The 14,015-nt window shown below is 35.5% G+C and overlaps 2 protein-coding genes across 7 annotated transcripts in view; one reads left to right on the top strand and one right to left on the bottom strand.

The window, feature by feature from the left end:
• LOC138691317 (zinc finger protein ZFP2-like) overlaps positions 1 to 14,015 on the bottom strand; it is a 499,579-nt gene that overhangs the window by 245,583 nt on the left and 239,981 nt on the right. The gene's annotated exons all lie outside the window — the stretch shown is intronic.
• The window catches only part of LOC138691320 (zinc finger protein 235-like), an 83,334-nt gene that overhangs the window by 3,457 nt on the left and 65,862 nt on the right, over positions 1 to 14,015 (top strand). For all 6 annotated transcript variants that reach the window (XR_011329819.1, XR_011329818.1, XM_069813200.1 and 3 more), the window contains one exon: positions 1,796 to 1,933. Coding sequence is in view for 4 of the 6 variants with exons in the window: in XM_069813200.1 (XP_069669301.1) it covers positions 1,796 to 1,933 (138 nt within the window). In the remaining 2 variants the exon portion in view is untranslated. The remainder of the gene's footprint in view (positions 1 to 1,795; positions 1,934 to 14,015) is intronic.

Raw genomic sequence — 14,015 nt, 5'->3', positions numbered from 1 at the left:
TCGCATCAACGAGAATCTCTTCCTGTGTCTGGATATCTGTTTGAATCCATGTTATCAATCTTTGATTTTTCTCGTTACACATTTCTTGCTATGGAGATCTCTTAAACTGTGTAACAGGCCTAAGAAAATAATAAATAATTTCATTGTCAGAGTGGATATAAAAATTGAAGACGACTTGTATGACAAGAACTTTCTCAGAAAAAAAGGTGTGAGATGGTGATAAATTTTTTATACATCCTGCCACTGAAGTAGAAGTAGGGCAGATAGTTCGAAAGGCAGTGCAACATACCTTGTGACGTGTGAAATATACATTCTTTAATACTAAAGTCTACGATATTGATGATTCATTTATAATGTTATAATTATATTTGCCATAAATATTAAAACATTCTTTAAATACATTTTTAAAACTACAATTAGTGATTGTTTTAATTCATTCAGATGTATGTATCCAATTTCAAATAAAAAAGTAATGTGTGATCGGATTCACCCCACCTACTGAAGTGATACCAATCAACAAGATACATTAAACAGTATGAACTGGAAAACAATGGAAGATATTTACATTCGGTAGAGATTATTCTGCAAAATAGATGATTATAAAATTAAATCGACGCTTCACTAGGATGTAACCTTATATGGTTAACGCTTACAAAACTCAAGATATTCATTGGATTCACTCCATGTTTGGTACTAGTTATGTGGATTCAGAGTTCAACCACTAAAATTTGAAATCATCCTCAAAACTTAAAAATAGGTATAATATCCACCCACCATTATCTAGACACAATCACAACATTCCTCAATATTATCCTTTTCCTCCCATCCTCATAGTCATCTTCTTTCCTGTACTTTGGAATTCCCTACCGAGTAATGTCAGAGACTGTCAGACATCAAACCAATTTAAGAATAAACTAAGGAAGTATTTTTCAAAAAAATTTTCTTTAACAAATATAGCTGTTACAAGTTTCTCAATGTTTTATGGTTTTATATGTAATAATAATAATGAGATAATTTAAATATTTATTATTATTATTATTATTATTATTATTTCTTACCAGTGTTTATAATTGTCTCACTAACATTACTTATCTAACTTTAATTATTTACTTTTACTTTCATTATTCACTTTCAGTTTGTTTTACGGTCTTAATATTAATGTAGTAACTATGCAACCAATTGTATTCAATTAGAATTTGAGTCTGACTGGGCGGAAGAGAAGACCTACTGGCCTTAGCTCTGCCAGATTAAATAAATAAATAATAATTATTATTATTACTTATTTTATCATGTGTTACTGTTCTCCGGTAACTACATTGAAGTCCTCATTTGGTTGAATTGGCTAAGGCGCTTGCCTGCCAATCCGGAGTTGCGTTCGGGCACGGGTTCGATTCACGCTTGGGCAGATTCACTGGTTGGGTTTTCCGAGGTTTTCCTGAACCATAATGTGAATGTTACGTAATCTGTGGCGAATCCTCGGCCTCATGTCGCTAAATACCATCTCGCTATCACGAATCCCATCGATGCTAAATAATCTAGTAGTTGTTGCACCGTTGTTAAATAAATCAAGTAAAAACACTTAGTTTATTAAATCTTCACTTTAAAAATGTTTTTGTATGGATAATATACATTTTGATATGAATCCTGTCGCTATTCGTCATAGTGTAAAGCACATGCTTTGGGTTGTGATCAGGCTGAGGCATATCAACACACAGAGAACAGCTTATAACAATAGAACTCTTCTTCTACCACTCTGTAGTAAATTGTTCATGTAAGACATCTGTTTGTACTGCAGGAACGGAATCTTTTGGATCAGGATGTGACTGGTATAAAAGAGGAATATGTGAACCAAAGCCATGATCTCAAATCTGAAATAAAGTTTGAGGTAGATCCGACGCCAGTTTCGTTCCCTGTGGTGAAACGTGAACCTGAGGTGAGTTGAGCACAAGGTATGCACTTCTTTGTCTTCTTCCAGTGTTTATCTTGTATTTTGATTGTAACAGAGAATACCTCTTTACAACTGTAATTGCAGTGCCTTTTACTCTATGATAGAGACAAAAAAACTTATCACTATTTTTTTTATTACTAGTTATGTCATGTTGCAGAGAATTAGTGTTGGAGTGTTATCTCGGTTCATGTTTTAAATATGAAAAGGAAATTGATTGTTATGCTTACTTTTAATTGTTGCCAAGAAACGCATCCCAACAGTGTGTGTGAAAAAAATGTTGTTCTTAAGGACATGACTTCTTTTTGTCTTCCTGTGTCTTTGTCTAAAATTCTTAAAGCTTTTTACCGTTTCCAAATAATTGATGTTGCTTTAGATTTATCTACAAACATTATCTCCTGGCTTCATCTCTTTATCACCTCTTGTTTTTAAATATTTACGTATTTGCAGTATATCTTTTCTTGTAGAACATTATCTTACCCGTAGAGAAAAGGTATTTTGTAATTTCAGGATAAAATATGTAGCTGATTTTGAGTGAATTTCAGAATAGGTTCTAAAATCTGCAATATGTTCTGATATATACATGAAGGTACAGTATGCATGGAACTATTGTTTATTTTATTTACTCTTGTTCTCTCAGCGAAGTGCAATTATTTTTAATACTGGTATAGGAACGTAAAATTAGAAACATCAATTTATCAATTTTAAAATGACTAGAAATAACCATAATGAATTTGAATTTTCATGTACTTCTTTTGAGTAGACACCAACTTAGTTAGAATTCTCGGGAAAGTTATCAAGTTCACGAAATGTTTGAACGAATTTTCTGAACCAGACCAGTGTATACCTTGTTATGTAAAAAGTTGAAGCCATACAATGAAATAGTATAATGCTAGGTTTACACGGCGACAGTTTAGAGCGAGAGAAGATCTAAAGTATCAGGAGAGCTCTCTAAAGGAGTGTTTACACGGTGACAGAATATAGCTTCTCTAAACCCATTAGCGAGCTCTCATGAGATTTATATAACTCTAAACTCTAATGTTACTCTCCGGACCATTTACATGGTGCACACAGTTTAGAGTGAGGGAAAGTGTTACGAGCATGTAGAAAAGAACAGGCTGGTCAGTGCGTTTACAACTATGGCAGAAACACAACGTTTTTCTGCTGCTGTATTGTGCAGTTCTTCTGAATTGAAGAAGACAGAGGAGAAATAGATCTACGTGGGAAAAACCCTGGATATCTCGCCTGAACATGCATGGAGCTTACACATCGGACCTGTAATTTTCAAAAAAGACACAACTATGAGGATTGCCATTAGTATAAAGGAAAGGCTGTTGGCCACATTACGCTTCCTAGCAACAGGTTTATACCCAAAACACATTATTTTATTGTTCTTAACAGAATAAATTCACTTACTTACTTACAAATGGCTTTTAATGAACCCGAAGGTTCATTCTGCCCTCACATAAGCCCGCCCTCATATAAGTCCCTATCCTGTGCAAGATTAATCCAGTCTCTATCATCATATCCCACCTCCCTCAAATCCATTTTAATGTTATCCTCCCATCTACGTCTCGGCCTCCCCAAAGGTCTTTTTCCCTCCGGTCTCCCAACGAACACTCTATATGCATTTCTGGATTTGCCCATATGTACTACATGCCCTGCCCATCTCAAACGTCTGGATTTAATGTTCCTAATTATGTCAGGTGAAGAATACAATGCGTGCAGTTCTGCGTTGTGTAACTTTCTCCATTCTCCTGTAACTTCATCCTGATTAGCCCCAAATATTTTCCTAAGCACCTTATTCTCAAACACCCTTAACCTATGTTCCTCTCTCAGAGTGAGAGTCCAAGTTTCACAACCATACAGAACAACCGGTAATATAACTGTTTTATAAATTCTAACTTTCAGATTTTTTGACACCAGACTAGAAAACAGAATAAATTATGAATAATAATAATAATAATAATAATAATAATAAATAAACATATGAAAATGGTAGATTACATTGCTCATGTAAAATGTATTAAGTTTCTTTCATTATGTTCGAAAAGGTATGGTGTATGAATTGAACAACAGGAAGGTAGTGCCTGAGTTTATAATATGTACTATCTTTTCATATCAAAAATGACAACCATTTATTTTAATATAATTGATACGTAGAAGTTTTGAACTTAGTCTATTGACCATAAAATATTGTACGAAGCATTTAATACGCAACAATGAGTCCTTTAATTGCCCCAAATGTCAATGTCAATAAGTGTTCTGCTACAAATATCTAGAACCGAACAGCGCTCTGAGTGGCAGAATTGCGTCTCTACATTTACACGGCGAGAGTTTAGAGAAGAAAGGGCTAGAAATTATAGTTGAGTATAGCTCTTGCGGAACCTGGTGAAACTTGGAGGGAGAGAACAGTATTGTGGTGTGGGATCGACTACCGACCGATGTTATGTGACGAGATGCAAGCGAGACTGAACAAGCGTTACCCCGTCCACTCTTAACCGCCCGTAGAACTGGTTTCTCCATCAAGGTCAAGCTTCACCAGGTTCCGTTCGAGCTATATCACCATGTAAACGGTTTTGAGAGTAGGTATCTCGTTGACTCTAATTAGATATTAGAGAGACTAAATAGAGCGGCCTTGAAAACTGCTCTCGCCGTGTAAACACCCTGGACAGAGAACTCGCATATGCTCTCAACTCTCATTATTATAATAATAATAATAATAATAATAATAATAATAATAATAATAATAATGTTTTATTTTCGCTGGCAGAGTTAAGGCCATAAGGCCTTCTCTTCCACTCAACCAGCCTTAATCAATACAATACATAAATTTAAATTACAAATATTTTCACTACACTTAAAAGGTTCTCCAGCAATAATCTTCACTACACATTTATTTAAATTTAGATAAATCTATAAGGTAAAGTAGTAACTTAATTTATGAGCTAATTTAATTCAATGAATTATAATTAATTTAATATTTGAGATAGCTAGTAAAATGATGAAAATTAATTTAATATAAGCTTACTAGGACTATGTTACAGGGAGAATATATATATTTCTATTTCTATAATGAGAATATTAATGTAATTGCCATTAGAGGTTTTGTAAATCTATTTAGAGAAATTAAAGATAATAATAATAAGAATGGACAGATGTTAGTTTCATTATAAGTAACAAATATTAATCAGCAATTCATCTGTTAAGTAAGAATTTATGTAATTTTGACCTAAATGAAGCTATTGTCCAACAACCCCTTATATCACTCGGAAGCGAGTACCAATTTCTAGCAACTGAAACTGTATAGGATGAAGAATATAAAGATGTCTTATGGTAGGGTATAATGAGTAAATTGTTATGATGAGATCTTGTACTTAGCTGATGATATGAGGATAAATTTTGAAAACGAGAAGCCAAATATATTGGGGTAGCGGTGCGCAGAATTTGAAATAAGAGAACAAGAGAATGCAGGGCTCGTCGATCGCTTAGCCTTAGCCAAGACAGAGTTTGGAAAGACGGGGAAACATGATCATACTTACGAATATTACAAATATAACGGACGCACGCATTATGCACACGTTGTAGCCTGTTGCTCAAATTTGCATTTAGGTTACTTAATATAATATCGCAGTAGTCAAAGTGTGGCATCACGAGTGTTTGTACAAGGATTAATTTTAATTTATCAGGAAGGAAGTTCTTCAGTCGCTTTAATGAGTGAATAATGGAAAATATTTTTTTGGAAGTGTGATTCACTTGTTCATTCCATTCCAGGTGACAATCCATATAAATACCAAGGTTCTTCACAGTCGTACTGTATGGAATAGTAGTATTATTTACAATTATCGGTGGCAAATTTTGTTTGTCACACTTCGATCTTTGATGTTCTATTAAGATTGCCTGCGATTTACTTGCATTTAAATTAAGTCCGTGCGTTTTCGACCGTATGGATATAGAATTCAAGTCATCATTAACTTTAGTTATGGCGTCATTTATGTAGTTAGGTCGAGTATGCAGATAGATTTGTATGTCGTCAGCATAAATATGGTGTCGGCAGGATGTTAGATTAGAAGAAATATCATTAATATAAATAGAAAATAGTAAAGGTCCTAGGACAGAGCCTTGTGGTACGCCAGTCTTCGTGGTACGCCAAGTGGAATAACGATTATTAATAGACACGCACTGTTGGCGTTCACGAAGATAGGAGTCCATCCACGCTAACGCATTATCAGAAAAATCCAGTACTCTTAATTTTGCAATTAGTAAGTGTCGAAGGCTTTGGAGTAGTCTAAAAGTGTTAGTATTGTGATCTGTCCTTTGTCTAAAGCTTCACGTATATCCTCAGTCACTTTAAGCAGTGCAGTCGATGTGCTGTGTCCCGTTCTGAAGCCTGATTGGTAAGGGTCAAGAATATTGTGAGTATTGAGTTAATCTGTCAGTTGTTTGTGCACAATTCTTTCCAAAGCTTTTGAGAGAACAGGAAGAATACTAATTGGTCTATAGTCATTAGGTGTTACAGGTAACTTAATTTTAGGAAGGGGACGAACAATAGCCTTTTTCCATATGTCTGGGTAATGTGAAGTCATTATGGATGCATTGAATATATGGGTTAGTGTCGGAAGAATTATGTCCATAATTTTGTTCAGAAGTTCTATATTTATATTGTCTACTCCTTGTGATTTTGACTTGATGCGCTTTAGTGCTGATTTTACGTCAGAAGGTGTTATGTAGGAAAAGAAGAACTTGTCTCGTGCTGGGGCGGGTGTAGAGATTAATTCATTAATAGTCTGTTGTTTCGTTGCGGCGTCAGGTGCGTGGGGAGTGGTGGATGTGAAGTAATTGTTTAAATCATCTAGACAAATAGTATTGTCAATTTGTGACTTAGATTGTCCCAGTCCCATTGACCTAACATTTCTCCACATATCGGATGCTCTAATATCAGGTTCAATGAGGCTGTAAGCATGTCTAAGCTTAGCATTTCTAATCGTCTGTGTTGTCATATTTCTTAGTCGCTTGTACCGCAAGAAATCTATGTCACTTTTTAGTCTCTTGAATTTCCGAAAAGCTTCGTCTCTGTCTCTCATCAATGATCGGATTTCTGTAGTCATCCAGGGAGCTGGAGGTCTCGTAATGCGTCTAGTTTTTATTGGGGCATGTTTGTCATATAATGTAATAACAAGGTTGTTAAAAGCTTGTACTTTTTCGTCTACTGTACGGAGAGTCCAAACATCACGCCATGGCAGTAATAACGCGTCAGAAATTAAAGAGGCGTCGTTGATATGTCGCAGATCCCTATACTGAATGCGTTTTGGTGTTGCCTTAGGACACTGCAATGAATACTCTACAAATATAATATCATGTGCAGAAATCCCAGGTGCCGGTAGTTGTCCGTGCGTTATTATTTTGTGGGGATTTGTAGTTGCTATGATGTCTAGTAGTGTTTCTGCAGTCTCTGTGTGATGAGTGGCTTGGAGCGGTAGAATTGTCATATTGCAGGCCGCAAACATGTTTGAGAGCTGTACACTGGAAGGGGACGTTACTAGAAGATTGTTGTTACAGTCACCCATTACTACAACGTGTTCATAAAGCGGCAAAATGTCTAAAAGTGAATTTTCTACGTCAGTTAAATGATTTATCTTCGGTGGTATATAGACAACGCACAGAAGACACTTTTGTAGACTTGCAAAAATTTCAATAAATAAATATTCAGGCCGTGCACTGTACTCTGAGGGAGAATGAAGAATAACTTTAGGTCGAAGATCAGATCTAATGTAAGCTGCTACACCGCCACCCCCTTTGCCTGTTCTGTCATTTCGACACCATTAATATCTACAAGAGAAGAGGACAGTGTAGGTTTCAACCAGCTTTCGGAAATTAGAATTGCATGCATATCATTTGGAGCGAATATGGAATAGAATTCATTGAAATGACAAATAACGCTTTGAGTGTTGACGTGTGCTACCTTAAGGTTAGTGGGGTGGGAAGTAAAAGATTGTTTAAGGAGGTCAGCTGTAGTCGGTGTGGGCTACTCTAAATTATTCAACTCAGTTGAACTTTTTCATAAACTCTCGCGACAGAAGCAGTATAAATGACGGCCAAAAACAATAGAGTGTCGAAGACACGAAGATTTGATTGAAGCATATGAATTGGAAAGTTGTTTGTGGAATGTGTTTAACAAGAATTACAAGAATAAGGGCCTTGAGAAATCAGGAATTGTCAAAATTAGCTGAGACTGTTCAGGCGTCTGAATTTGGTTTTTAGTTGTGTTAATTTATTGTAATTTGGCCGTAATTTTAGCAAGGTCCATTGTTTTAGTGGTTTGTGGGTTTTATTCTTGCTTATTTATTTGCTGGAGGAGGTACAGCGAAAGGTCCATGACCTCCAGTATGTGCGAACTGTAATAATGACAATAATAATAATAATAATAATAATAATAATAATAATAATAATAATAATAATAATAATAATAATATCACTATTATGTTATTATCACTATTGTTTTATTATTATTATTATTATTATTATTATTATTATTATTATTATTATTATTATTAGTACTGTGCAATTATCACCATTCACTTGATGTGGAATATTTTCTATATTCCATTAATACTATTGATAATGCATCATGTTAATAATAATAACGCTCACCTAGTGCATTACAAACAAGTCACATAACTCGTACAGTGGGGTCTGTACCGGTATCTGTTAACAAGAATATAGTTATAATTTAACAAAACGAAATAGGCACAACTATTACACTGAATTAGTAAAACCACTATAAACACAATATAGGTAATGAAAGAAGATGAACGATGTTATGTGAAAAATTATTGTTTTTTTTTTTTTTTCTTTGAACACTCGGTCTCTTTTGAGGAGCTTAAACGCAATCAGTCATTTTCATCGCAAATTCTGCACACTTTTTTTAACATTGGCCCTTGTAGCAAGAATATTCTTTTTTCCTCTTTAATTTTGGGTGGCACAAAGCACATCTTCTTCTTTTTCTTCTTCTCAAGAACCACTTCTTCAGCTGCATCCGTTGCCTTTCTTTCATCAGGAAGCCTGAAAATTGTCTTTGTACAGGGTTCCTACAAAAGACCTTTCCGGTTTCGAACACATGTAATTTACGTGCTATGAATCTGAGGTGCATGAAAATAGTACCAATGGAAAGAGAAACTCCAAACGTTTAGTTCCTTTACTTAAAGATGTTCAATGTGTCCCCCCTCCTTAGTAACACGGCACACATCAAGCCTATAGTCAAGTTCCACGTAGGTACGCGGATTTTCCGATCTTCAGATTCTGAGGTTATGTCTGTTCACCTTACCAAAAAGTTGAAAAGTGACGTCGTCAGAAAACATCACGGAACGAATAAATTCATCATCGTTTTCAATTAAAGTCTACATATTTGTGCAAAAATTTCTTCGTAGCACATTGTCCTCTGGTATTAGGGCTTGCAGCAACTGTATTAGGTATGGATGGAGTCGGAACCGCTTGCGAAGAATCGTGCCTTTAAATCTGTGTACCATTTACGGATTTTAGGCCCACTGGGTGGATCTGTACCAAACTTTTTTCGGTAATGCTTTTGCACATTAATAACCCACTGGTTCACATGAAAATTAAGCTCTTCTGTCGTCTATAGCAGCCATTTCGCCTCAACAATGAACAAATTTGTTTATATGCACTATTATGAGGCGTGTTATCAAATAGGGAAACAATGTTAACACAACTTACCAATGGTACTATTTTCATGCATCTCTGATTCATAGAATGTAAATTACATGTGTGCCGACTTCAGCTATAATTTGCACATTTTTGATCAAGACTATCAACTCCGTCCTTCGTAAATTATAGTATTCTATACGAATAAATAAATAATGACTCACCCAACAATATTAGTAAGGCAAGTGCTATGCTCGGTCAGGTTACACAACTGCTGACACACTGCTCAGAAGTTAGATGGATGATGATGTCATAAAAACGCACTGACCAGCCTATTCTTCTCTAAATGCTCTCTCTCAACACTTTCTCTCACTCTAAACTGTCTGCACCATGTAAACGGTCCGAAGAGTAACTTAGAGTTTAGAATTATATAAGTCTCATGAGAGCTCGCTAATGGGTTTAGAGAAGCTATATTCTGTCACCGTGTAAACACTCCATTAGAGAGCTCTCATGATTCTTCAGAACTTCGCTCTGAACTGTCACCGTGCAAACGTAGCATGATTATTACTTTAGACCTGTATTTCAAGAGTTATGCGCAAGTTTGCATAATCTCGTACTCAACAGTCGCGAAAGTGAATGAAAAAGTTCAACTTAGCTGACTAATTTAGAGTAGCTATAATGAGAGCTGAGAGTATATGCGAGTTCTCTGTTCAGGGTATTTACACGGTGAGAGCAGTTTTCAAGGCCGCTCTATTTAGACTCTCTATTTAGTTATTAGAGTCAACGAGATACCTGCTCTCACAACCGTTTACACGGTGATACTCAGATATAATCTCTAGCTCTCTTCTCTAAACTGTCGCCGTGTAAACGTAGCATTAGACATTGTCAGGAAAAGGGGAATTGTACGAATTTTTGTCTAAAGATGTGGTGTTACGATTACCAAGTCTGACTGTAAAATTGGCGCACCGGTTTCCAGATACTGGTGGGGACAAGTTACCTGTTTGATGTTTTTACTGGGGTTATTTCTTAAACCATTGAGACGAAATGCTGGGTAATGTTCGATGATGGATGTTTGATTCATTTCGCTGGCATCATAACCTTCATTTCACTAAGACATTATATAACCATTGCAGTTGATAAAGTGTCGTAAAATAAGCCATGTACATAATCCACCAAATTTGTGACTTGAAATTGAATTATTCGTTAATAGATCATTTCTGCTATTATACAGTAGTTTAATAGTTATTCTATAACAGCCATTTTCCTCCAGTTTGCCATGGCATACTCGAAAGATCCGCTGGTATGCGACAGAATACCGAATGCGGGTCAACTCAGTCTTGTAAACACTATACAGTAGGTGTTCCAGCAGAGAAGAGAATGACTGACGCTCATCTAGAGTAGCCAAATCAGTAAAATTAGAATATCATGCCAATCTTAAAATATATCGTATTGTACTTGTCTTTATGAAAGAAAATGTTTAGTGCATTAAATGCCTTAGAAAAACATGTAATGATAAGTATGTTTTCAAATTTCCTAAGTAACAAATACAAGGAACACGCATAATGATCACACTATAATAGTAGTATGTATTTATTCACACTGCAAATGGGTATATACCCGGTGGCAGTGGTAACTAATTACACTCAATAATGACAATTAATAATAAACACAATAAAAAACAATAGTTAATAATAATAATAATAATAATAATAATAATAATAATAAAATATTAATAGTAATAGCATCCTAAATTAAAATGAAGCATGGTCACTAAAAATAACATTTAAAGTAAATCTAATTTGCATCTTAACCCTAAGCTCGAACTACGACCCACGAGTCTGACAGGTTCATATCTGCTCAAGTACCTTTCGACACTACACTTATTTCGCTGTCAACTCACTTACTGCACTGATTCTACCTGATTTCACTAACACTTCTAACCATTTCACTGTTCGAATACTTTGCATAGCCACTTCACTGACACCAACACACTTCACTTACACAATAGACTTCACTGACACTACACACTTCAGTGACACAACACACTTCCTCACTGACAGAACACTTCAAATAACAAGATATGAATTAAACCCTTTAACTAGTGTGTATAATATACTACCGTCTATTAGTAAGGTCCTTAAGCCTATTTTTAAATACATTTTTGGTTATTGTTAAAGACTTTAGTAAGTCTGCAGGTAAAGCATTCCAGTCCTTGATAGTACGATTGAGAAAAGAAAACTTTCCAGTGTCCGTCCTCTGTCTTCTTTCCCTCAATTTATATGAGTGGTCGTTCCTTGAAGAGTAATTTGGCGGCTGCAACCTATTTTTTATTTCGCTCCAGGCAGGCTCACCTCTGTATGTTTTGAACATTGAGCATAATCGAATTCGCGTTCTCCGGTCCGTGAGTGTGTCCCATTTTAATGGTGAATTATTACGACAACACTTGAGAGCCCGTTTTTGAATCTTTTCCAGTGTCTACTAGTATTGCATTGTAATAATTTTCTGTCGTTAAATTTTGCTTTCCTATCATAAACTTTAAATAAAAATACAAAATTTGTGTTATTTCTATTTGTGAGTAATATGTATTATATTTCTCTTCTCATTGTATTTTGCAATATGAGCCTTTTCACCATTCATAATATTATCATTCCCCGGTATGTTGCCTCATAAATAATTAATATAAAATTAATAATATTATATTTAATATATTAATGCATATAGATATACCTCTTTTATTTGTATTTTATAGTATACTCATTTCCTCCTAAAAACCCTCGAAATTTCTCTCCTGCTTGGTAACAACAAATTATATGAGTGTGCCACAGCATTTTAAATTACTGGTACATCTTTAGTGTGCCACAAGTTGAAAAAGGTTGAAAAACGATGTTCTAGAATGGAAATATGTGCCCCATAAAATATATGCCCCAAGAATAATTGTCTTATATTCAGGGCCGCCGACAGGATTTATGGGCCCCTGTGCAATGTGCTCAGGCCCCATTAAAAAGATGACAATTTAACAGTTATTCTGACCATAATAATTATTTGCGAAATAAATAAAAGATAACCTCACACACAGATACGAATCTAAAAATATACACTTTTGTTACATTGAAAACTTTTAGCAAAACTTCACATTGGCACAGTATATTACGCTTCTTTTTCAGTAGGGCCTACATAGTATGTTTCGTGACGAAACTTTCGTCTTTTCGTTGTCGTTTGTTTCGTTTCATTCCATAAAACACTATTCTTAAACAGCCGTAAGTTCTGACTTGCAGGCCATCATCAACAAACAACTCTCCTTGACTTCACTGATGCAAAATCATCAATTATATCATCAAAATTTAAAGACTTAGCAAGATCGCTTTCCAGACTAAGGAGGCCAAGGTTACTCAGTCTTTCTTGACACATTGTTACTCTGAATACATTTTTATTTCCTTTATTTTGTTTGAAGTTGGTGTGAAATTGAGTGTTGCTTGTGAAGATGCAGAAAATAAACCAATCTCAAGTCTGTCTGTTCAGGCTGTCAAAAATGAAGACAGTTCATTCTTAGAAGTGAATACTGATGGTTGTGTCTGTTTAGAAAAAAATTCTGATAACAGTAGTATTGAATCAGAACAAGCAAACAATAGTAAAAATGATGTGCTAATACGTGCAAGTGAAACAAATTCACACACACCAGTTCCTAACTCGTGAGTCATGGCAAGTAACATGCGACCTTGGAAAACTAAAAAGTGGCAGACAAATTGTAAGTGTCATTGAATGCGTTGTTCGAAAAAGTACCCCCAACCTGCCTAATAACCTTCTAAGTGACGGAACAAGAGCCTTTGCAGTATTGTTTTCAAAACTCAAGAATGGAGAAAGTGTTCCCAGAGACTGGCTACTGTGGAGTGAAACAAATCAGACACTGTACTATTTTCCCTGATTTGTTTCACTCCACACTAGCCAGTCTCTGGGAACACATTCTCCATTCTTGAGTTTTGAAAATACTGTAATACTGTTTTGGAAAGGCTCTTGTTTTCGAACAACACATTCAATGACACAATTTGTCTGCTACTTTATGGTTTTCCAACATCGCTCAATTTCACACCAACTTCGAACAAAGTTCTACCCCCTTTCTTAATATCTTCCAATTTTTCTGTCTCTCCTTGCGCTTCTCAGCTCCTCACTTATTCTTCTACTTGTCCATTGTCCACTGGTGACACTAATGAACAGAATTTACTAGAAAAACGACAACGAAAAGACGAAAGTTTCGTCACGAAACGTAATATTATGTGGGCACTACTGAAAAGGAAACGTGATCCTGCGGATTTGGGAGAGTCCACTAGCATATTGCGGTGGGCCAGCAGGGGTTGGTAGTTAAGAGGACAAGCCAATTGAACGTGGAACATATTTCAGGCAAATTCCAGAGCCC

Source organism: Periplaneta americana, chromosome 16 (genome assembly GCF_040183065.1).
Source record: "Periplaneta americana isolate PAMFEO1 chromosome 16, P.americana_PAMFEO1_priV1, whole genome shotgun sequence".
NCBI lineage: Eukaryota > Metazoa > Arthropoda > Insecta > Blattodea > Blattidae > Periplaneta > Periplaneta americana.
The sequence above is the reverse complement of the archived record's forward strand: the minus strand, read 5'-3'. Positions and strand labels throughout refer to the sequence as shown.